At 46.8% G+C, this 21,409-nt stretch overlaps 8 protein-coding genes across 8 annotated transcripts; 4 read left to right on the top strand and 4 right to left on the bottom strand.

The window, feature by feature from the left end:
- Positions 1-1,663: 1,663 nt before the first annotated feature.
- FPOAC1_013985 (uncharacterized protein) lies at positions 1,664-2,257 on the bottom strand (the record flags this gene model as incomplete). Its single annotated transcript, XM_044858325.1, has 2 exons — positions 1,664-1,820; positions 1,866-2,257. The coding sequence occupies 2 exons, from the start codon at positions 2,255-2,257 to the stop codon at positions 1,664-1,666; spliced, it is 549 nt and encodes a 182-aa protein (XP_044700781.1).
- Positions 2,258-3,470: 1,213 nt separating this feature from the next.
- On the top strand, positions 3,471-4,376 carry FPOAC1_013984 (uncharacterized protein; the record flags this gene model as incomplete). The annotated part of the gene is made up of 4 exons (XM_044858324.1): positions 3,471-3,601; positions 3,661-3,864; positions 3,937-3,987; positions 4,367-4,376. 4 exons carry the CDS (start codon positions 3,471-3,473, stop codon positions 4,374-4,376), a joined length of 396 nt encoding a protein of 131 aa, XP_044700780.1.
- Positions 4,377-8,321: 3,945 nt separating this feature from the next.
- Positions 8,322-10,014, bottom strand: FPOAC1_013983 (uncharacterized protein; the record flags this gene model as incomplete). The annotated part of the gene is made up of 3 exons (XM_044858323.1): positions 8,322-8,684; positions 9,082-9,511; positions 9,785-10,014. The coding sequence occupies 3 exons, from the start codon at positions 10,012-10,014 to the stop codon at positions 8,322-8,324; spliced, it is 1,023 nt and encodes a 340-aa protein (XP_044700779.1).
- A 1,532-nt stretch (positions 10,015-11,546) lies between these two features.
- Positions 11,547-12,118, top strand: FPOAC1_013982 (uncharacterized protein; the record flags this gene model as incomplete). Its single annotated transcript, XM_044858322.1, has 2 exons — positions 11,547-11,921; positions 11,975-12,118. 2 exons carry the CDS (start codon positions 11,547-11,549, stop codon positions 12,116-12,118), a joined length of 519 nt encoding a protein of 172 aa, XP_044700778.1.
- A 684-nt stretch (positions 12,119-12,802) lies between these two features.
- Positions 12,803-14,143, top strand: FPOAC1_013981 (uncharacterized protein; the record flags this gene model as incomplete). The annotated part of the gene is made up of 1 exon (XM_044858321.1): positions 12,803-14,143. One exon carries the CDS (start codon positions 12,803-12,805, stop codon positions 14,141-14,143), a length of 1,341 nt encoding a protein of 446 aa, XP_044700777.1.
- Positions 14,144-15,949: 1,806 nt separating this feature from the next.
- FPOAC1_013980 (uncharacterized protein) lies at positions 15,950-16,456 on the bottom strand (the record flags this gene model as incomplete). Its single annotated transcript, XM_044858320.1, has 3 exons — positions 15,950-16,173; positions 16,255-16,304; positions 16,356-16,456. The coding sequence occupies 3 exons, from the start codon at positions 16,454-16,456 to the stop codon at positions 15,950-15,952; spliced, it is 375 nt and encodes a 124-aa protein (XP_044700776.1).
- Positions 16,457-17,185: 729 nt separating this feature from the next.
- Positions 17,186-18,425, top strand: FPOAC1_013979 (uncharacterized protein; the record flags this gene model as incomplete). The annotated part of the gene is made up of 5 exons (XM_044858319.1): positions 17,186-17,347; positions 17,401-17,479; positions 17,540-17,902; positions 18,007-18,172; positions 18,242-18,425. 5 exons carry the CDS (start codon positions 17,186-17,188, stop codon positions 18,423-18,425), a joined length of 954 nt encoding a protein of 317 aa, XP_044700775.1.
- Positions 18,426-20,780: 2,355 nt separating this feature from the next.
- On the bottom strand, positions 20,781-21,027 carry FPOAC1_013978 (uncharacterized protein; the record flags this gene model as incomplete). The annotated part of the gene is made up of 2 exons (XM_044858318.1): positions 20,781-20,883; positions 20,930-21,027. The coding sequence occupies 2 exons, from the start codon at positions 21,025-21,027 to the stop codon at positions 20,781-20,783; spliced, it is 201 nt and encodes a 66-aa protein (XP_044700774.1).
- Between the last annotated feature and the right edge of the window lie 382 nt (positions 21,028-21,409).

The raw sequence follows: 21,409 nt of genomic DNA, 5'->3' as shown, positions 1-21,409 counted from the left end.
GCTTTCCTGGAGGTTGTCGAAGAGTACGATCTCAGAGGAAAGGTTGGCTACTTTACGATGGATAACCACGACGCTAACGACACTATGCTTGACGATATCGCAAAAGAGATTGATGGTTTAGATCCGGTTGCCAGGCGACTACGCTGCAGTGGCCACATCATGAACCTCATCGTTCAAGCCTTCCTCTTTCGGAGTAAAGCAAAGAAGATTCAAGAGGATGAGAGAGAGGGGATTGATGAGGCGTATGAGCGGCTGTGCAGGCTATCCGAAAGAGAAGAAGGGGGCATTATTACGAAGGCACAAGCTACCGAGGAATGGCGGGAGTTTAGTGTTCTGGGGAAACTCCACAACTTGTGCATATATTCAAGGAGCTCTACCAGCATTTACAACGACTTCAAGGCCGAGATTGGCAGGGCCTTGCCGAGGGACAATGACACACGTTGGAATTCATGGTTTCGCCTCATTGACGTGGCAATTGAGAATCGGGCAAAGTTCATGGATTGGATTCAAGAAAATCATGCCAAAATCGAGAAAGATGCACTGGACCACAACGACTGGAACGAACTAGGAGATATTCATGCGTTCTTACAAGTATTCCACCAGATCTCGGTGCGCCAAGGCCGGGAGAATACACTCGATGAAGTTCTCTCCCATATGGACTTCCTCCATCATCACTTCACGCGGACTAAAAACCGGGCTTTCAGTGGCCCACGCTTCTACGCGCGCTTTCACGTGGCTTGGCTAAAGTTCGAGAAGTATTACCAGCTTACCGAACAAGCCCCGGTGTACGTGGCCGGTATTCTCCTCCACCCAGCACTCCGAAAGAGCTATCTGAGTGAGCAGTGGAAGAGAAACCCAGCCTGGGTCAGCAATGCCGTGAAGGCTGTAAGGAAGATCTGGTCCACAGACTACAAGAGCTACCAGCTCCCAGATGAACAACAGGAGAAAGAGCAAGAACTCGATGAGTTTGATCGCTGGAGGCAGAAGGTGTACAGCACAGCGAGTGAGGTGAAGGATGAATTCGACCGCTTTATTTATGTAAGTAATTTGAAGCCTTCTAATGGCCTGGTTTTGATGATACTTCGTAGGGCTCACAGGTTGGGATTGGACAACAAACGGCCTTACAGTGGTGGCTTGAACCGACCCAGCGAGAGAATTTCCCCTCCTCTGCCGTATGGCTATTGACATATTCTGCATCCCCCCCATGTCTACGGAAGCAGAGCGAATCTTCTCAGGCGCAAGACGGCAGGTTAGATGGGATAGAAGTAGCATGTCTGCCAAAATGGTAGAGGCATGTGAGTGCATTAAAAGTTGGATAAGTGTTCCAAAGGGAAAGAGCAGGCCGCTTCTTGCAGGGGTGTTTAGGGAAGCGGAGGATATCGACGCGGCTGTAAGGATACTCCAAGAAGATATAGAGAGGAGTAAGGGGGCAGAAAGTGATGGCGAGCCTAGGGAATTGGTAGTGTAGGTAGGCAGACAATGCCAAACATCTTTGGGGTACTTGGAGATAAGGTGCATATCGATGCCGAGCTTGTCAAAAAATTGGACTGCAACTGGATATTGTTTCGTATGAAACTGAAACCAGTTCATATGAAACTGAAACTATGCTGACGCCCGGTTTCATGAAACTGAAACTCCCCCCAGTTTCAGTTTCATAGCGTGGCTATCCAGCACTGAGCTCTCTAATCCGTGCCATCTTTGCTCGAGGAAGAAGGAAGGAAGAAGAGGCGGGCCGTTTCTTGGATGCATTTCTCTGGAGATCGATAACTGAAGAGTCACCAGATGAACCCGCTTCAAAGGTCTCGGTGATCCCGTGAGCTCTAAGAACCGTTAGTGATAGCCCGGAAATGAGAAGTACCACAAACTTGAAAAGATGAGCTGATGCCGATGATGTCGACTGAGCATTAAAAAATCGCGGTGCACCCTTATCATCGCAGAGCCGGCAACACCAGATATCCCCACTGGACGTATTGTCTTTCCTCAACTCTGCTAGGAACCAGCCATGGTTTCCAATCCAGCTTCGCCTGCCCCTACTTTTCCTCTTGTCTAAGAGGCTTCCAATAACAAAACGTCGTTGGCCCCAAATGATCTTGCAAAGGCCATCAACGGATGAATCGGCAGTCGAGGCCAAAGCTAAAGCTGCATCATACTGCTTAGCGATGACCTTAGACCGGGACCCGAGACGAGAAAATGTGGGTGGTGGCGGCGATGACGAAGGGCTACTAGCAAGGCTGCCTTTTAAAGCGGTCTCCGACATTGTATGTTGTAGTCAGCAGGAGCTTCGACAGATTGAAACCCAATAGCCAATATATGTTTCTAAACATTTAAGGATGTGTTGGTTTCTCTGGCTAAGGCTGTGTCGTACTGGGGCAAGAGGTAGGGAAAAGGGGTAACTTAACCAATTAATCTACCTTTAGATTGCTCTCCGGCCGAGCCCTGAGCGGCCTGGGGCTCAAAACCAGCCAATCGGCTTGACTCAGTCCTCTAGCACCATTGCTTCTTGGGGAAGTGCCCCACTCTACGAGACCGGAACATTTATATTGGGGATATTTCGGGGCGGAACATAAGGATGATCCGACGGTTCTAGGGTAGTCACCATCTTTTCTACAGATATCAGATATATCAGATGCATATATGCTTGTGTTTGAATTGATTGATTTGTTAGAATACCGTATTTGATCTGAACTGATTGAATTGATTGATATATCTGATTGTTAATCTGATCTGACGGCAGCCCTGCGCACGCGCGTCGACGCGATTTGATCATTCACATAGCTTGAAGTCGAAACTCTTCAATGGAAAAAGCAAAGTCGACCAATGAGATAACGAGACCACCACTTTGGCCTGAACTTTCTTTGGGGTACAATATTGAGAAGCCTCTTTCAGGTGAAAGTGGAATGCGGGGTTATTGCAGGGATTATCGGCCAATGAAGATGCACCACTTTCAGTGAAATTGATAAAATCTATAGAGATGTAGCTTACAGAGGAAGATGAAAGTGCAGTCTTCAATGACGCGTAGATGTTGTGAGGTGTGCGGGGTGGTGGGGTGTACGGAGTGGTGGTGAGTAAGTCTAGTATGTGGCTGAATGTGGGAGGTGCGTACGAATTGAGTGAGAGTTGGGTGCGTATCAATAGTCTGTCCAGAATTTTGCCGCCCACTCTATGAGTAGGGTCTCCGTTAGGTCGAATCCACGGGTAACTACGTTATAAAAAAATCTTGTTTTATTCTACGAAAACGTCATAATTGTCCTGTATCTGGGCAGTGGCGCAAACGAGGAGGGGTTTTTAATCAAGTTGTTATCGAGAACAAAGTATTTTTATGGCCCATACCACCATGGCACGACGTCAGGATTCATGGGTATGACATTGAAGCTCGCTTCAATGCATATTTACTTACTTTTTCGTCTTTTGTATTTACCTGGGCAATATCCGCATAAATTTTTTATTGACGTTCTACTCTCAATCAAAGGATGTCTATAATACCCACTACAGTTCCGAGCCAAGATGACCAAGTCTCGCAATACCTGCTTCCTGGACTAGTTCCTTTTTTGGTGTTGATCCTGCTGGCCTTGATAATTTATCTTACTACCTTTGTGCATAGGTATGCTGGAGCCCATTTCATAAATACGCTCCCTGACTCCCTAGCTAATGGTAGAGGAGGCGTTTTAGGCATTTGAGAAGGCATCTTACCAGCCCAAGAGACACCGAAAACTCCGATTCTTCAAGTAGCACAGATTCTGAGAGCAGAATTTTGTGGCATCTTGACCTAGTTGCTCCCCCAAAAACATGTAAGCAGTTGAGGGCGGAGATGGCGCTGGGGGGACCCTGGCCATGCTGGGCCACGCTAAGTTCGCTTTCCATCTGGTAAGTTTTGCTGGCTTGTGGGTGGTGGTTCTATGGAAGCCTCACGCTAGCTATTCTGACTCTGACATTTAGCGTCATTTGCTTGGAAACCATCAACGGAGGTGATGTCATCCGTCATCTGCCGTGCGGGCACACGTTTCACTCAGATTGTATTACTCCGTGGTATCGCAGGCGACATAATACCTGTCCCATCTGTGTATTATGTCTGCCCCAACCAAACCTGGTGCATTATAGACCTGGGCGGTGATGATTATTAGATAATAAGATGTACAGAGGTCTTTGGTCTGTGTTCAATGCATCCTCGCTTACCTTTAAGTACCTGGATATAACCACGAGCAAGGAATTGATAATAAGATAAATAAGAAACAAGCGCTATAAGCGCACAATGCATTACCATCCACAACCCCTCTTTCGCCACCACCCCTCTTTCGCCAGGCAAAATAAAAAAAGCTCCACCAAAACTCACCAACTTCACTTACACAGAATTTGACCAAATTGACAGAAATGCGTAAAATCATTCATTTAATGAGTCATAAGTAGATCAATCTATTGTACTCTGGTTTTTTTTCACTATCCGCTGCGACCGCCTGGTTGGTTGGTGGGGTATGTTTTCCTCTCTGACTTCTATGACCGAGCCAGCCTCCGATGCTGACTCTTGCTCGCTTGAAGAGATAAATTCCACCCCGATAGGCGTATAACGAGTCGCCCCTTCTGGTATGGACTCTTTACCAGCTAGAGTCTCTCCAAGAGTCATGAAACGTTTGTTAGGATTCGGCACCGCCTTCCTCTTCTTTCCTCTTTTCAGCCGAGCCAATTCTTCCTCTAGGCTGGCAATCCTCTGCGTATGCGCCGCTACTGTCTGCTGGTGAGCTTCAAAGCCCTTGGCTATCACGTTGTATCGTCTCCGCGTCTTTGGTGTCTTGTTCAACCCAAGATCACGAATTTGACGGCTCGTCTGTGGCGTATCGTCCGAGCCAAGATACGGCCTGGGTTCAGGAGTCACTCTTCGGCTGCCGTTTGGCCTATCTTGTTGGATTTCAGGGTGCCGTAACGCTTTCGCACGTGAAATTGGCCAGTTTCCAGTGACCCTCCAGCCTGACAGTATGTTCTTCTTAGTCATTCCAACTCGGCGAGCTTTGGCGTAGGCCCTGATGAAATTGACCTTGTCCATCGGAGCGGAATCAGTCAACGAAGCGAACCTTTCCAACTCTCGTCGATATGCAGCCTTCAATGCGTTGAATACTCCATTGTCCAGTGGCTGGAGTCCATGAGAGCAGTGTGCTGGTAGATAGCAGCAATAAACGTTGTTCAAAAAGCACGTAGCCATCCATTCATCCTTCCATCACTCAGCACTAATCTTGAGGTGGGGAAAATGGAGAACATACTGTTGCATGGCTTCCATGACCATCTAAAATGATCAGTCTAGCGTCTGACTCGTCAGCAGGTGTAGTCTGGGGTAGATAAACTCTTTCAAGCCATTCAATGCCTATGTGGTCATCAGTCCACCCGTTGGGCGATGTTATGTAATACCAGTCTGCTATCTGCTTGAACTCCTCAAGAAACCATTGTTTCTGCAGTTCTTTTCCCTTGAAGATTATGCCAGGAACTAAAGCGCGGCCGTCAGCAGTGACAGCTTCGATGAATGAAGTCCAATTTCGAGTTTGTGGTCCTTTGAGAAACGCCTTGCGCTTCGGGTCCGCGCTTCCAACAACTAAGCTATCTAGGCCTGAATGAAGAGAATTAGTCAGTCAAAATGCAAGCACAGACAAGTAGTAGAGGTGAATACTTGCCGAAACCAGTCATAATACCCCCTTCATCAACGTTGACGGTGTTTTCAGGCTTGATCCAGCCATACTGGCCATCCCGGATATCAAAGTACCAATGAACCGCTTTAGGGGTAAAAGAGTCGAACCTTTTAGCTTCTTGACGTCTACCCATCTTGGTCTTTAGATCTGCGCGGCGATTGATAAACTTGATCACCCAGTTGCGTCCCAAGTTGGGATGTTCGCCCTGCTGTCTCAACAAGCCCATGACACAAGCGCGGATTTGACTATGGGACGGAGCATAGCCCAAGGACTCCTGGCGGAGAATCCAGAAAGCCAGCCTATCCTCTTGTCTCTTGGACAACCGTCGATGAGGGTGGATCTGCTCTTTCACGGCCCCGCGGCCGTGAAGTCTGTCGATTAGAGTCCTTCGGGGCACTCCCCGTCTATGAGCGGCTTGAGGGGGTGAAAAGCCATTGTCAGTAACGTCCAATATGGCCTCTGCCACGTCTTCCTCTGTGTATTTCCATCGAAGTCTTGACCTAAGCACTAAGCATTTTCATGTCGTTGTCAAAGACAAAGACCAAAAAACAAGGCAAAGAGCGGTGAGGAATTTGGCGATCAAACTAACGACATTTCCATAGCACAGCACGCATAGATCACGTACCCTGCACAGCCTTATAAGGTCAGAATCATCACATCCAATCATTTTTATGATCAATAGAGGTAATTTCTCTTGAGTAGCTATATATTTAGGCTGACTTTCGTGTAAGTGAAGTTGATGAGTTTTGGTGGAGCTTTTTTTATTTTGCCTGGCGAAAGAGGGGTGGTGGCGAAAGAGGGGTGGTGGCGAAAGAGGGGTGGTGGCGAAAGAGGGGTTGTGGATGGTATTGCATGTCTGAGGTGGGATAAATCTCATAATCGACATGATGAAGGACCGTGGTGCTGTTGTCAACTCGAGAAGGAGCACTCTCCACCACCTTATCAGAAGAAGCACTCCCCACCACCTTATCAAGAGTGTTGCCTAACCAAAAGTCCAAACCTTGGTGTGGTCCGTCGATTTAGACATTGGCTCCTCCGTGGCGGCAGCAGGCAGGGGAAGAAAGCAGGATGTGAGGTGGACATGACTAAAGCATGAAGACTTAATGAAAAACCAATTATATCTCCCAAATTGCAGAAGTTATTTGATTACATGAAAGCCCGTGACACCTAGTCATTTAGATCCATAATCAGCCTTCATAAAGATCATGGCACGTGCTTGGATTTCTTCCTGCCCATTTGCAGTCATACACACTGCAAAAGCCACATGAGCTAGCTACAGCCATGGCTTGTGCGCGGAGGCTTATCTTACGTTTGTCAAACTAGGTAAGCAGCCTCTGATCTCGGTCTGGACTGTATCTCTCAATCCTACCAACATAAACCTAGAACGGCCTGGTTTATCTCTTGGGAAACTACAACCGCCACAGTTTCCTTTCGGCCTTCAAGTGCACTCAACACATCTACACTGTCTCCCTCAATGCAGTATGATGTGGTCACACTGATTTTGACGACGCTTCTCTGTCGGGCTACAGTAATAAAAACCCTTCTTCGCTTGTTGCCTCTGCTTATGAGGTTGAATGCCGGATCCTGGTCGCAACTTTCGTTTCCATAACAGTAACCCCCACGAACAGCGGTAAACCAAAGCCACATAGAACCACGATGTTTCTGACACAGCGAACCCCAAGCCAATCTAATGGTGCCATGATATATTCGTAATGCTACTCTTATATTGGTTATCTTTAGGGACAATTTATACGCCCTTAATATTGTGAAGGGGCTCTGCTACCGCAGAAGATGTAGTGTTGGCACGGTTTACCCGAGAACATACGGAACAAAAGACAATGTGCCCTAGGCAAAAAAACGATGGATCGAACACAGAGGAAAGTCAAACAAAACCACTACAGTAGACACAGTTTCTATTTCGGAGCCTTGATTGTCCACAGGGCCCAAGATGTTTTTGGGATCATCACTTTCGATCGTTGTTCAATGTAATCCCAAGAAAAGGCCCATATATTAGATATAAAGATACGACAAAACTGAAACGATCTCAGAATCTCTGCTTAATAATAACTAGATGGGTTCATTAGCAGACAGTTCCATCAGAGAACAACTATTAATAAACATTTTAATAGGAATTCCAGCTGTGAGGCGCTGACGATCGAGACTTCAGCCCCTGCCCTGTGAAACCCCACACAACGATGAAAATTCACATATCACATACATGAAGAACCCGTACCCTATGGCATATTGCAATGTTTCCTATGCGTTATGTCCTTGTTGCATGAACGCCTCTACACGGAGGTGTTCGAAGATCCACGAGCAGGCGTGTAGGGTCGATCATGCCAAGATAGCGGCTGTAGCGTTCCTCCTTGAGGCAAATACTGGCTGAACAGAAGGTTCTACATATATAGGCACGCTATCTAGCAGGCCTGGGTTGATAAGATTTCGTCGCATTCCCTTTTTGTTCTTCTTATGTGGAGAAGTTTTGTTGGAAGATGGACCAGAGGTTCCGTTAGGTCTTGAACGACAGATTTACATAATTTTGACTAGGAAAAAAATGCGGGTAATGGACAAACGTTCGATTTGTCAGCTTCTGCTATGGAATAGATATTCTTTTGTCCCTTGCGAAGTTGAGTGTAAGTGTGCTTAGGGAGCTTAGTGTCTAAACTTCCTCTTTTTCCTCACACCGCTATGTGTCTGCCAGTCTTGCTCTTGAAGGTCTTTCAACTGGTTTTGCAGGCTGGTGACTGTTTCTGTGACTTTTTCCTTTTCATTCTTCAAGCGAGAAACGTTGCAATATAAAGCACCAATGTGGAAGCGCTGTGCTTCGATTGTAGCGTCCCCCTCTTGTAATAATCCTTCACATCGTTTAACCTCTAATCTTAGTCTGTCAATCTGAGTTATTGGACTTTCTGGTTCCTTTCTACCAGCAGACATTTTGCCGAAAGGGATGACTGCTTGTGTAAAACCATGTTGTTCCGAGGTCTTTTGGGTCAGGGCTCCAGTTTGTTCTGAAGCCTGGGAGCTCATCAGAACCACGTTACCTAGTGCAGTCAAGCCATTGTTCTTCAACAAGAAGGACTTATCAATTGGACAGAGATGTACGAGGCCATGAACACAAAGTGGTCTGCTGATTGAAAGACCTTAATCGTTTTTGCCGTGGTGTTGTCGATCTGAGCGTGGAGCAGAACTTCATTATTGTGGCTGCTTTTTTCCTATGGGAAATATCTCGTTGTATCCTTTCTGATGTATTAATCTTAACACGGGTGTCTTAGTGACCATGCTGTCCCGATATTATTATAATATATCCATCCTGGAGATAGAAGATTAGCTCCTTCTCTTCAGAATAGGTCGTATCGAGGGATAGGGGTCCTAGTAGTCACTTTGGTTTGGACGTTGGCTCGGATAAACTTACCGGATCTTGAACTAACGCGATATTCTCATACGCCTTTTTAAACATAGGATGGAGCTCGCTCTCGGTCCCTTTGACTTCAATGCCTACTCCGTGCTTATTCTCCCAGTCGCTGATGGGGATGGTTTCCTTGTTAGCCACGCCGAAGTCCTTGAAGACCCTGACACCGTGCGCTTTTAGCCTCGCGACCGCGGCTCGCGCGTCAGGGACCGTGAATCCCAAGTGGCCAAACCCTAAACTTTCTGGCGTGTTCCCATTGTGATAAAACCCAGGCTCTTGCTTCTCAGAGCCATGGACATGGAATAGTTCCAAGAGACCAGTCGTGAACTGAAAAACCTTGGAGGTGTCAGCCCCGAACTGGGCCGGGTTGGCGCGATGCTCGTCCGTCTCTGGGTAGCCGAGGTAGTAGTTGGTGAAGGGGCCCGCGTTCATGCTGTTGAAAAGATGTCAGCTAATTGTCATCATAATCATGGTAACGAGACCAGGGGTACTGAGTTTGAAAAATTGTTTTCTTTTAGGGCGGTGGATGTCTCCATTAAACACATCGTGGAAGTTAACAATAGCACCCCCTGGCACAATAGCTTCTCACCTCTTTTTCAGGATATACCGACATTAAACAGAGCCCTGAAATAGTAGCTCCAACACAGAAGAGACAAGCAGGTGTAACTATAAAAGACGACAGGTTATGGAGGCTGTCCCAACTTACGTGAAAACCGTCCTCATCCCCATCAAGTCAACATAGAACTTCAAGCTCTCCTTAGGGTCTCTGACCCTGATCATGGTATGGTTGAACTTGTATCCAATCGTTGGATCATTCGGGGATATACCAGGGTCTGTGTTGAGTCCACCGGGACAAAACGCCCCATACGGGAATGGCGTCACACTGGAGCTGGCGCTGGCAGCGTCTTCCATCTCGTGCTCAATGAAGAACGTCATAGAAATGCACTGATCAAACATATATCTTCAGAGAGAGCGGGATCTAAGCGACAAGTTCGTGCAATAAGGGTAGTCTTATGTGCTCGACCACCAGCATTCGTCGTTGCTTATATGTATGTATGTATGTATGTATGTATATTTTTCGTCCGGGGGGCCTTCGGCCCCGAAAGTCCCCTACTGGGGCACAGGACGTGCTGAGCTAGAGAAGTCGGAATCTATCTACACGCTATTTACAGAAATACTATTGGCTACAAAGGATTGGTCATTCGCAACGCGGAATTAGTCTTCACCTCGGCATCTATTTCTGTAAACACGTCAGTAGAACGCACTCTATCCAGCATATCATCGGCACAAATGGCGCATTCTATCGAGCCTGTTACCCGTCAGCGGGATGACAAGGCGCGGCTGGCATATAGCAGCCGCTGATGAAGCCTGATTTCAGGAGAGCTGAGATCAGCCTGTGCGTGTGGCAGCTTAAGACTGCCTCAGTAGTGGTCATGGCCAGATGAAGGGCGCTGGTACGCCCTTCGTCTGGCCAAGAACAGGTAAAAGAGAACTTCGTCGTTGCTTCCCAGCTCCACAAAAGGGGAATAGGGTAACCTGGACGGAGATGGAGAAAGCAGGTCGGACATAGTTGGAGCCGAACTATGCCGAATGTAACTGTGCTAATTCGGATAGTCTAGACAGCCGGCGGAATGCTGATGAGGGGATTCTTCCCAAGAGCAACCCAACGCTGCGTAATCCGGACTACCCTTATCGAGCCTAAAACAAGTTAAGGATTGCTTGGACAGTTAGGGGTCGTACAATGTCTCTTCCGGTATCAATAAATCTTTTTTAGTATATCGCACGGCACTGGTTGCCTCATCCTCGGAGGCCGGGAAGGCTGGCCCGGGCTGAGTCTGGTCCCGCTTCCTGATGCTTCGGACACCTAGAAAAGATATAGGACATCCTTCAATTGCCAAGTAATATACAGGTGCTTTCGTCCATCAGGTCGATTAAAATAACCGATCGACCAGAGAGTGAGAGACAGACAAATTAACTACACCCAATGCACGAGTGAAGACAAAAGACAGAATAGATCTTGTCTACCTATTCCCAAGTTTGTCACCATGAGCGAAAAAGCCGGGGCGAACATACACGACGGCCATCATGACGACGGCGACCACGACCAGGGCAGTGACGTCCATCTCGGGCTTGCAGTGTCTCCCGTCTAGATTATGAAACCCCGGGGTCGGGGCCTGCGCTATGGGGCCGGGAGAGTTATTCGGAAGAACCGGAGGCCGCATTTTCTCGGGGCGGCTGCGCCAATCGGATACAGGATCCATAACATAACTTTATATCTAGTGTCTCTTTCATGTCCGGGACTGTGAATTGAAGGTTTATGCTCAACTTAATTCATAAGTCTTCCTTATAATATAAATAACTCACGTTTATTTATTCTATATATCAAACCGTGGTAGGGACTACATAGCCATCATACATCTTTACAGTACACACATTAAGTGAGGTGAGGAAATACTGCTGCCGATAACATGGAACTGCCAGAGTGCAAACGATATATCACTACGGTGCGATCCGATGGAAAGAGCGTACACAAACCTTTCACTCCCCTCATTTACTCTGACATCCCCGGCACTGGCTCTGTTGCACGGTCATATTCAGTGAAATGTATTCCAGCCCAGCTACAAGCGGAGGACGATATTAAAGCGTACCAAAGTAACGAAGGCATTGCGAGCTACAAATCGCCAGATATCGTCAGTCCCGGGGCGAATCTTTCAGTCATAGACTTTCAGCCCGGAGCTACCAGCCCTATGCATAAGACTCCGTCTATAGACTTTTCTATCTGCATTATGGGCACTATCGATCACGTTGTGGACAGTGGAGAATCCGTACGACTATATCCTGGAGTAAGTTATTTCTCACTTTCTCAAGGCTGGTCAGGCTTATTCCATGCGAGCAGGACCATATTGTTCAGCGTGAAACCAATCATCAATGGGTGAACCCATCGAAGACGGAGCCGGCAAGGTTGATTGGTGTCATTCTCCCAAGTGAGGGTTTCAAGGGAAAAGTGGCCGACGAGGATGGTGATGGCCTGTCCAAATGATGCAGGGAATTCTATCATGTGGATGACTAGATAATTCGGATGTGCATACAGGGTGTTGTGCGTAAATTCACCGGGCCCTCTTTTGGTGAGTTCCGTCCAGAAAGACTCAATGTAGGTCTTTCAGACGGCACGAGGAATGCCACGGAAATAGTAATAGCTGTTTCCTCAGTAACATGAATATAAGGCGCCTAACTGCCAAGCCGCGGGCCGCGGGCTGATTCTTATTTCCCATGTCCGGTATGCTCTGACTCACACGGCAATCTTAAGAAAGCCGAAGAGGCCGAGATCTTCACTCCCGCTCCACCCGTTCTCGCTTACTAAGCAAGACTTTCGGAGGCACGCACTCAACTTGATGTCCGACGACTAAGAGCCCATTAAGGTTCTTTTACCCATGCACCGGCCAGCTGAGCAACTTATCGTACCAATAATAATGAGAGCTTAAACCAGCACACAGAACTTAGTACCAATAATAAAGTTTCCATACCAGACAGCAAGCAAAATGCCCCTTTAAATGTGACGTAGACGGCTTGCATACACATTTTTCTATTTAAGTCCTGTTTATAATTGCTCTCCTTAAATATTTTGACTTCTCCTTTACACCACTTACTGATTTCGATTCCTTGGTTTAACTCTAATCTTTAATTCACTTTCCCAATGCCAGAAACCACTCAAACCAGATACTCGATGCATGGCCCCTTCGTCGGTACGCATCAGACCTTACCAGGCGAGGAGGATGTTGCAGTGGAGATGACGGTAGCAAGAACGCGAACAAATGGCCCAAAACCCAAGGCTACCGCAATGGACGCTTTGAAGGCTTTAATCCCCGCAGCCATTATGATCCTTGGTATCTTTTGGATCAATGTATCCCAAATCTTTGGTGTCTTCCTCAATCAAGGCGAATATGTCAAGCAGGCGAAAGTTGCCCTTGCTGATTTTGATGGTGGTGACTTTGGTACAGCACTGCGCATTGCGGCGGCGGCGAACAATCGATCCTACGAGTTCCCAACCTATATCAACGTCGAGACCTCGTCGACGTCTCCAGATCAGATCAGGAAGGATGTTTTCGATGGGAAGTACTGGGCCGCGATCGTCGTCCAACCGGGAGCAACGACTCGATTCGAGGAGGCTGTCAACGGCACCGCCTCTTCATACAATCAGACCGATGTCTACAACTACTATCTCTTGACAGCCAGATACTACTCGTTGTATGCTGGTGGCATACAGTCATCCACCATCACTACTGCAAGCACAGCCGTCGGAATATTCAGCGCACAATTTATCGGACCCAAACTTGAACGCGGCGAATTCGCAAACACAACCGCATCACTGAACGCGCTGACGACTCCAGCACGAGCTGTTGGTGTCAGTGCATCGAGCCACGAGTTCAGCAACATGGACGATAAAGCCTTCCTCAATACTGTTGGAACTATCTTTCCAATACTGATGCAGTTCTTTTTCATCATGGGTTGGAACGGTATTTGCAACGGCATCCATCTCTACGCCGCCTACAATGTCAAAGCACATGTCTACGCCCGGTTCTTCTGGAGTATCTTCTGGCCTATGGCATGTGCTCTCTGCTCCACAGGCTGGACGTATGCTTTCCGCGGCTCCTACCCTTTGACCGCCAAAATGTTTTTCGCAACCTGGGCTGTCAATTGGGTGTATGCCATGATCAAATTCGACGTCATAGACCTTATAACTGGCTTTGTGCCCATTGCCTTTGTAACCTTTGTCTTCCTAAGCTGGGTTATCTTCAACGTCACTGCTGCCATAGGTGCACCTGATATTCTTCACCACTGGTATCGCATCAATTACTTCTTCCCATCGCTGCATTGGTTCCAGACCCTCATCACAATTCTCACGTCTGGGGGTGTCAACAGGCTACATTACAATCTGCCAACACTTGCAGGCTGGCTTATCTTGGTGAAGTCCCTGTCACCATTTGCAACCAGGTACAGGGTCAACAAGGCGAAGCAGGTATTCAGGTACCTACATAATAAGGATGCTCTCAATGCTCCACACTAAGTTCTTTTTATATATATTTCTTTTTATTTTAAGGCGTTCTGGTACATAGTTTGTAAGGATAGAGGCTATAGACTATCTCTAACTTGTAATAATTTGTGTAACATAAATTCAACCATTGTCTGAGGGAAAAGGCTTTAGAGTAAAATAACATATCCAATCACGGTATTACATGCTAGGGTCCAATAGTGTAAACAACGCAGACGTAGCTTGTTAGACCTGTAGCGTTCACACCAACCATACGTTACCTCCACCTCCTGTGTGAACCATTTCAAAGCCGCAGTTCAACTGCAGCGTGGAGCGTAGTATACGAGATGTATAACACATTTTGGTCTGGCAAGACACCCAATCACATTTCAGAGTGTTCTCTGGAGAAATGGTCAAATAGTGCGTGACAATGAATGCGAGACCCATAAAGGATGTTAATATTTTTCAGAGTACTTGTGTATTTATTATCTGTCCTAAATTGAATTTGCCCTTACCTACCCTGGAGATGCCATCCGCATCTCATTTCTTCGCTCTTTGTCAATCAGGTCCACAGCTGCCGGTAAAATGATTTTGCGCATTCCGCTCCAAATGTTGATGAGACCCGAAGGTCATAGTGTTAGCGTCAGGATATTGCAAGGACTTAACCCATATTCATACTAGGTTCAGATTGAAGAGTTTGTTTTGTCAGTCGTGAATAGCTGCAAATTGTGATTCGCTGTCCATGTCAAAAAGGCCAAAGTCACACCCAACCGGTAACAGTGAGGGACGAGAACAAAAGAGTGACACATCTTATCTGTTTTGGGTTAGTGAGAGACACCCTGGTGTGCCCACCATCATCACTCCTCACCAATCGCGATGAGATCACTAAGCCCAAAGCTCACCGCGGTGACATTGGTCTCATCCAGTCAATCTTTTGTTAAGTGACACACCTAGCTTGCTCTTCTCGGTTGACATCCGGCAGAGTCCAGTCTCCACTAGCTCCGCCATGACATGCTGTCCTCTCCCCCTTCCCTTGCCTCACACGTGACGTTCATACCAAAGCAAGCAAGGTTCACGCCATGCCAGCCAACGACACTGATGCCGGAAGAAACCTTACTCCCATGCACCCTACTGGTCAGTAGCCGTGCAGTGGATTAACAATTTAGGACGGACTTTACCTAGGCCCCCTCCCCAATTTGGTCCAGCAAACAACTGTAGTTGCACCGGTGCCCCCTTTTACTCCTGTGACCTACGTACCTGGTGGTTCCAGCTGCTGCGGAATATTTGGTGGAGTGGCACAAACCCGAGCAAGTAGTTACTGATGCTTGGAGTGAATCTCTCTGTACTGGTTGCTAAGCAATTTACTACTTTATTAAAACACTATACCCAGACAAAATGACACTCCCCGCATGACACCGTCCTTAGCTTTAAAGTTAAATTCTAAAGCTATTGCGTTTCGATGTGCTTCCGGACAAAGCGGGGTAGAACACTTTCTGTAATATAATAGACAACTGCGCTGAGACTAACCTTATGTGCTTAGGACTTTGGTTATTGAATTTTGAATTTTACGGTTTCCAGACTGTGATCGGTAAGCAGTTAAGAGTAGAACTATTCGCTAAGCTGTACATGGGGAAGACTAATGTACTCGGACTCGAGTGCTCCTGGTTCCGGTCACGACACCTATGTTGTGTTCGAGGGAGGTTGTAATTAGTAAATACTTCAAATTCGATCTGTCCTATCGGTACATGCGGAGGAGACGGTGCTAGTTGTGTCCCAAAAGATTTCACACGTGCCAAGTACCGAGCTTCAGCATTACGATACGCTCAACTCGTACCTCTCTAACTAGGCAGTCAAGTTGGCGTCCACTACCAGATGTCCCAGTGCCTTTCTAACCATACCAATAAATGGTTCAATTTCTGCATTATCCACATCCCAGTGTGTAGGATAGAAGCAGTCATCCCGAAGACGTGCGAGCACTGCCTCCTTGGAGGGTGCGCTTACAATATGGTGGGCGTATTTTAAGCTTGCGCCATGCAGATCAGTAACAGGTCGCTCGACCACAACTCCTGATTTTAGCAGAAAGTAATCAGCCTCTATAGTCAATCATGATTTTAGAAAGGCAAAGTTTAATTAATATCTTGGCTTACCAGAGCAGAGCCAAAAGTCAAGCTCCTGGTTAACACGCTCTCGGTGCTGTCTAGATGTTGTGATTAGCCATGCTGGATATGGTGATTACTTGGGAACTAACATTATCTGTTCCCGAGATACTGGAATTCCAGCTTTGCCGCCGGTATGGATCGGAAAACGGACGATCCATTCATAATTGTGGGTGGGGGTTTCTTCTGACATTCTACACAAGTAGTTGCTCAGGCACTCCTATGTCCAAATAATGTTACTAATTGACATATGAAAGCCTTGGCGCTGAGCACGAGAGTCAACCTTTATTTAAATGTCGAGTGCTCATGGCAGGGTTTCTATTTTCCGGGGCCCCAGGTTTGAAGCTCTAGTTTCTGTCACCGCCCGGGGCTTCCGCCCCCGGCTGATTCGTTGCTTCTACGTCCGATTGGATATACATCCGAGCAAACTAATAACAAGGCTGTTTTTATCTGCAAGGTTTGAAGGCGCTGGGAGACGAGTCCGTGCAGGTTCATTGTGCTCTACCATGACAACGGATAAATCTAGAAAGATTCCGGCTCCGCAGCCGTCATACGGACTGCGGTGATCCGTTGTGATGGAATGATTAGCACGGCTTAATGATTGGCTGTTCCTTCCGTTGCTTGAAAAGAGCTTTTCCCCGCAGTTAGATGACTCGGGGTTTCATTTCCGTGGATCCTTGATAGCCTTGTCCATGGGGAGACCGATTAACGCATCGCCCCAATCTACTTACGTGCTGCTGAAGCCCCGAAGCCGCAACGTGACTAAGGAAGTGTGCACTATTTAAGGGCACGGGGAATCCTATGATTCCTGCTTTGTTAACTTGTTTCACTTCAACAAATTACACTCTATCGAAGTGTCCGCGATTTGTCCTAGTCTATCCAGAATCTTTTATTTTTAACGCCAAAGTCTAAGTGCTCCAACATGCTCGTCACTCTCTTCGGCGCCAACGGCAATCTAGCCATTCGAATTACTCGTATCCTGCTTCAGAAGCCCGATATTTCCTTAAAAGGATACGCTCGTGATGTTTCTAAGATCCCGGAGGAAATTCGAAACCATCCACGATACCAGGCGATCCAGGGTCAGGTAAGCTTTAATATCTGCCTATGTACAGCCAGTGCCAATACTGACAGCTATAGATTGATGATCAAGAGAAGATTCACGAGACAGTTCGTGGTTCAGATGTCGTAGCATGTTTGTATCAGGGCTTCCAAGATGGTATGTATTCTTTGATCTTACCTTAAAGGCTAGTGACGCTTACCAAGGACTGTTAACTAGTTGTCCTCGATGGCCAAAAGCTCCTTATTGATATCTGTGAAGAAGAAAAGGTCGGTCGCTTCTTCTCATCAGCTTATGTTGGCGATATTCGTAACATGAAAGTCGGCCTACATGAGCGTATGGATCTCCCGCTCCAGATCTTCGAATATCTGAAAGGCAAGAAGAACCTTCCTTCTGTGCATATAATCTGTGGAGGTTTTATCGAGACGTGGCTTGAATATGCAGGTGTAATCGACCTGGATACCCAGACTATCTCATATTGGGGTACAGGTAATGAGATCTGGGACTTAACTAGTTACGATGATACAGCTGCATTTACAGCTGAAGCCATCCAGGACAAAAGCGCCGTGGGCTACTTGAAATGTAAGTGCACCAGTTCCCATCTGTTCCGGCACCGCAACCACGAAGGGCTTTTTCACAGTTCAAGACTGTAGTCGGCTGGGTCTCAATTACTAACAGGAGCACAGTCAGAGGGGACAGAATCAGCGCTCTCAGTTTGGCAGAGGTATATGAGCGTGTTACTGGGAACAAGCCCAAACTCATTTGCCGCGGCACTCTCGATGATCTATACAAAAAGATGCATGAAGAAAAGAGTGTCCACCAAGGCAAAAGCCCTTGGATCTATTTGCCACTGTAGGTCTTGTAAAACTTATTGGTGGTTGCGTTGTGTCGGTACTAAAACTAATCTGCTTTACTCGACAGGTTTTATACATACTATACGATAACTGGCAGCAATATCGTCGAAGAGCCCCTTGAAAACTCAAGGTATGCTCATATCAAGCCACAAACAGTGGAGGATTTCATGAAGACACGTGACCTCTCTCACCCTGAAAACTTGCAGGCACCGATCTCTAAATCTGAGCGTGTCAAGGCCCGAGGGAACTAAGTGACAAAGAAACAAATCCTCAGAACTTGTGTCAGTCACCTCAAGCTCAAGCTGTCCCAAACAGAGTTTCAATCCACGGGACTTAGGGCAGGACAACAGGTTCCAGATGGAGGTTAGAATTAGGGTTCATATTAGCCATGCCTGGATGCTTCCTACATAGAGGCAATAAAATTTCTATATAAAAAAGGTTATAGCTGCTTTGTTACATGATAGGAGGTCTGACCGGGTTATACATAGTCCGTAGCCACCTTCCTTAGCTCTGTATCAAACTTATACCTTACATTAATGTGACCCCTTATCACGTGACTGATATTCCGTAACAAGTGGTAGCAATTGCTATTTTCGATTATCCGACCGATACCTCCCCTTCGTCGCAGCTACCTACCTTGTGGCTGCGGCCAACGACACAAGGGGAGGGACCCGGGTCTTATCCGCCCGCAAAATCGACCGAACCAAAAGACGCAGCTTCCTATGACCTAGTCCTAGGAAGCTAATAACCAAACTCGAACCAAGACGCAGCTTCGTCCGTGACCGACGCTGTGACCAGCAAAGCTTCCGACCAAACCCCTTCCAAACGGGCCTCTGTCTTCATTGAAGGAAGCCGCCCACCAAGCCCCCTGCCTCGACCCTTTAGCTAGGTTATTGAGACTCAAGGCTGGTCCGTTGGGACCAACCTTTCCTTCCGTCCGTTGAAATCGACCTTCAACCTTCCTTGAAGACCGACTTCGAGACCTTCCGTCTTCAAAGGCCGATTTCAAGACCGACCTTCCTTCCTTCCGTCTTGACCTTTCCTTCCTTCGAGACCGGCTTCGAGACTAGCTACGGGACCGACCTTCCTCAAGATGACCCCCCACAAGGACCTACGAGCTGCCCGGGCTTACGAAAGAGACTGGCGAGTCCGTACGTGCGGTCTCTGTGACACACTCTTCCCCTCACGAAATCGACTCTTCAAGCACCTTCAAAAGCCTTGTCTTGGCCGGCAGATTCGTGGTCAAAGGGAGCTAGCCCTACAAGACCTTGGCCGGGAAAAAGAGTCCCCTGAGACCGACCTTCCGGCTAGGTCGTCATGGATCTAACAAACGGCAAACATATTAAACACAAATTTGCCAATCACCTTAAATTTGAACACACAGAAAGTTCAAACCTAAACATCAAATCGTACGGAAGTTAGCTGGTAAGTCAAAGACTCTAGACATCTGCATACCGACAGGGATGTAAGCGCCAAAAGAACTACTGATTCCTGAGAATTTAGGATCCTTCGGCAGCTTTAGCTAAAGCACCCCGAAAGCCATAAAATGTTGTTGGGTTGGAAAATCTGAGAGAGTAGAGCTTGGCCACACTACGACTACAAGTTCCTCGACAACGGGAATTTGAAATCGAAGCCAAATACAAGCATAGAGTGCCTCTTGTTTTAGGCCCAAGAGGCTTGGCGAGGGATGTTAGTCAGATAAGGCGGTATATCTCAGTGAGAGAAATAGATTCTTGAATCACTTTAGTCACATGGCAGAAAAGGACGTGTCGAGGCAAGGTGCAAAAGGTTGGCTTCTCATCACAGGAATCTCACGTAAGTCAACTTCAGAAGAAATGGCTAATGGCTGTCGATATCGCGCATTCCAGCACCCAGACTGTAGTCAACCACAAATGTCGACTGGAGATTGAGTATGAAGAAGACAGCTCCATGATAGACGTGGTCTGAGGTCGATGTCCGATTTTGTATGCTAATGCCGCATGTCGATGTCGAAGTTCCTCGGCAAGCCCTGCGCATCAGCTATCTCTCATGGTTCGGCCCAGAAAGTAGTGCTTCATCGGCATGGGTGTCTATGACGACGAGTTCCTCAGCGCATTTCGCATTTAAAACATTAACAGCGACCAGATTGAACTCATCGCTGTCACTACTGGTGCTACCTATGATTAGCATATCGTCAGTGGGATCTAACTTTAATCTGACAAAGAGGATAGGGCCTTCGAGGAAATTGTGAATATTGCCATAAAGAACTTCAATATCGATATGGATAAGTAGTCAGTAAAGGCCTGACATAAACCCCCATTTTAATGCTTATCTGATGTTCTACTATATTGCTAAGTTCCTTTTGGAATAACTTATTAGTAAGAACCCGATCTTGGATCACGAGATTTGAGAAGGATCTCTTGGATTCTGTAATGAATTCAGGTATAAGAATTCAAGGTAGTTGTGCTATGAAGTCCCGCGCACATCTGTTTCGGTTAATTGTCGAGGGATCTATTTAACAATCGCATAGAGAACAAGGTTTTGCAACCCTCGTTCAAACTGCTCCCTTGCAGAGACAGCAACTCGCTATAACATCGGTCTGCTGGGATTAACTAAAGCCTCTTCGCTCACCAGACAGCAACAACGAATCCAACATCCTCTAGCTCGCCCATCATTATCTTTGTCGTAAACGGCTCGATCGCGCTCATGACAATCGCCTGTGTAAAACTGCTATTTTGACTCCGCTTCTATCTCGGCTTTCTTCGATTGCACATACTCCAGCAAACCAGTAGGTTTCCGCCGCAATAACCACTCAAGCACGTTCGAGTTACCACGTATACCTCTCTGCTTGTAGTGCAAGACTAAATAAGCCATTGTGTCCCGGGTCTTAATAGGGACATTCTCCTTCCTTCCAAAGACATTTTCCAACAACCAGTCTACTGCATCATCAAAAGCAAGTTCTCGGACCTCAATTTCTTTACCTATAAGCAGACCAATCTGCCGAGTACCTTCTCCATAGGTGATCTCCGACACAGATACTAGCGGATAGAGCGCTGCATAATGGGGCTCGCGCTCCAGGAAAACTTTAGCGGTATTTATTTCTTAACTATAAGCCTTTTTTAGGACTGTAAAGCACCTAATATTAAGAGACTAAAGTAAATAGGATATATAAGTAGGTATATAAAGTATAATAATCTTATAATTTTAATAATATCTTTTAAACTTAATAGAATAATAGCTTTTATAACTATTAAAG

Source organism: Fusarium poae (assembly GCF_019609905.1).
Source record: "Fusarium poae strain DAOMC 252244 chromosome Unknown contig_4, whole genome shotgun sequence".
Taxonomy (NCBI): domain Eukaryota; kingdom Fungi; phylum Ascomycota; class Sordariomycetes; order Hypocreales; family Nectriaceae; genus Fusarium; species Fusarium poae.
This window is presented reverse-complemented; position numbering and strand designations above follow the sequence as displayed.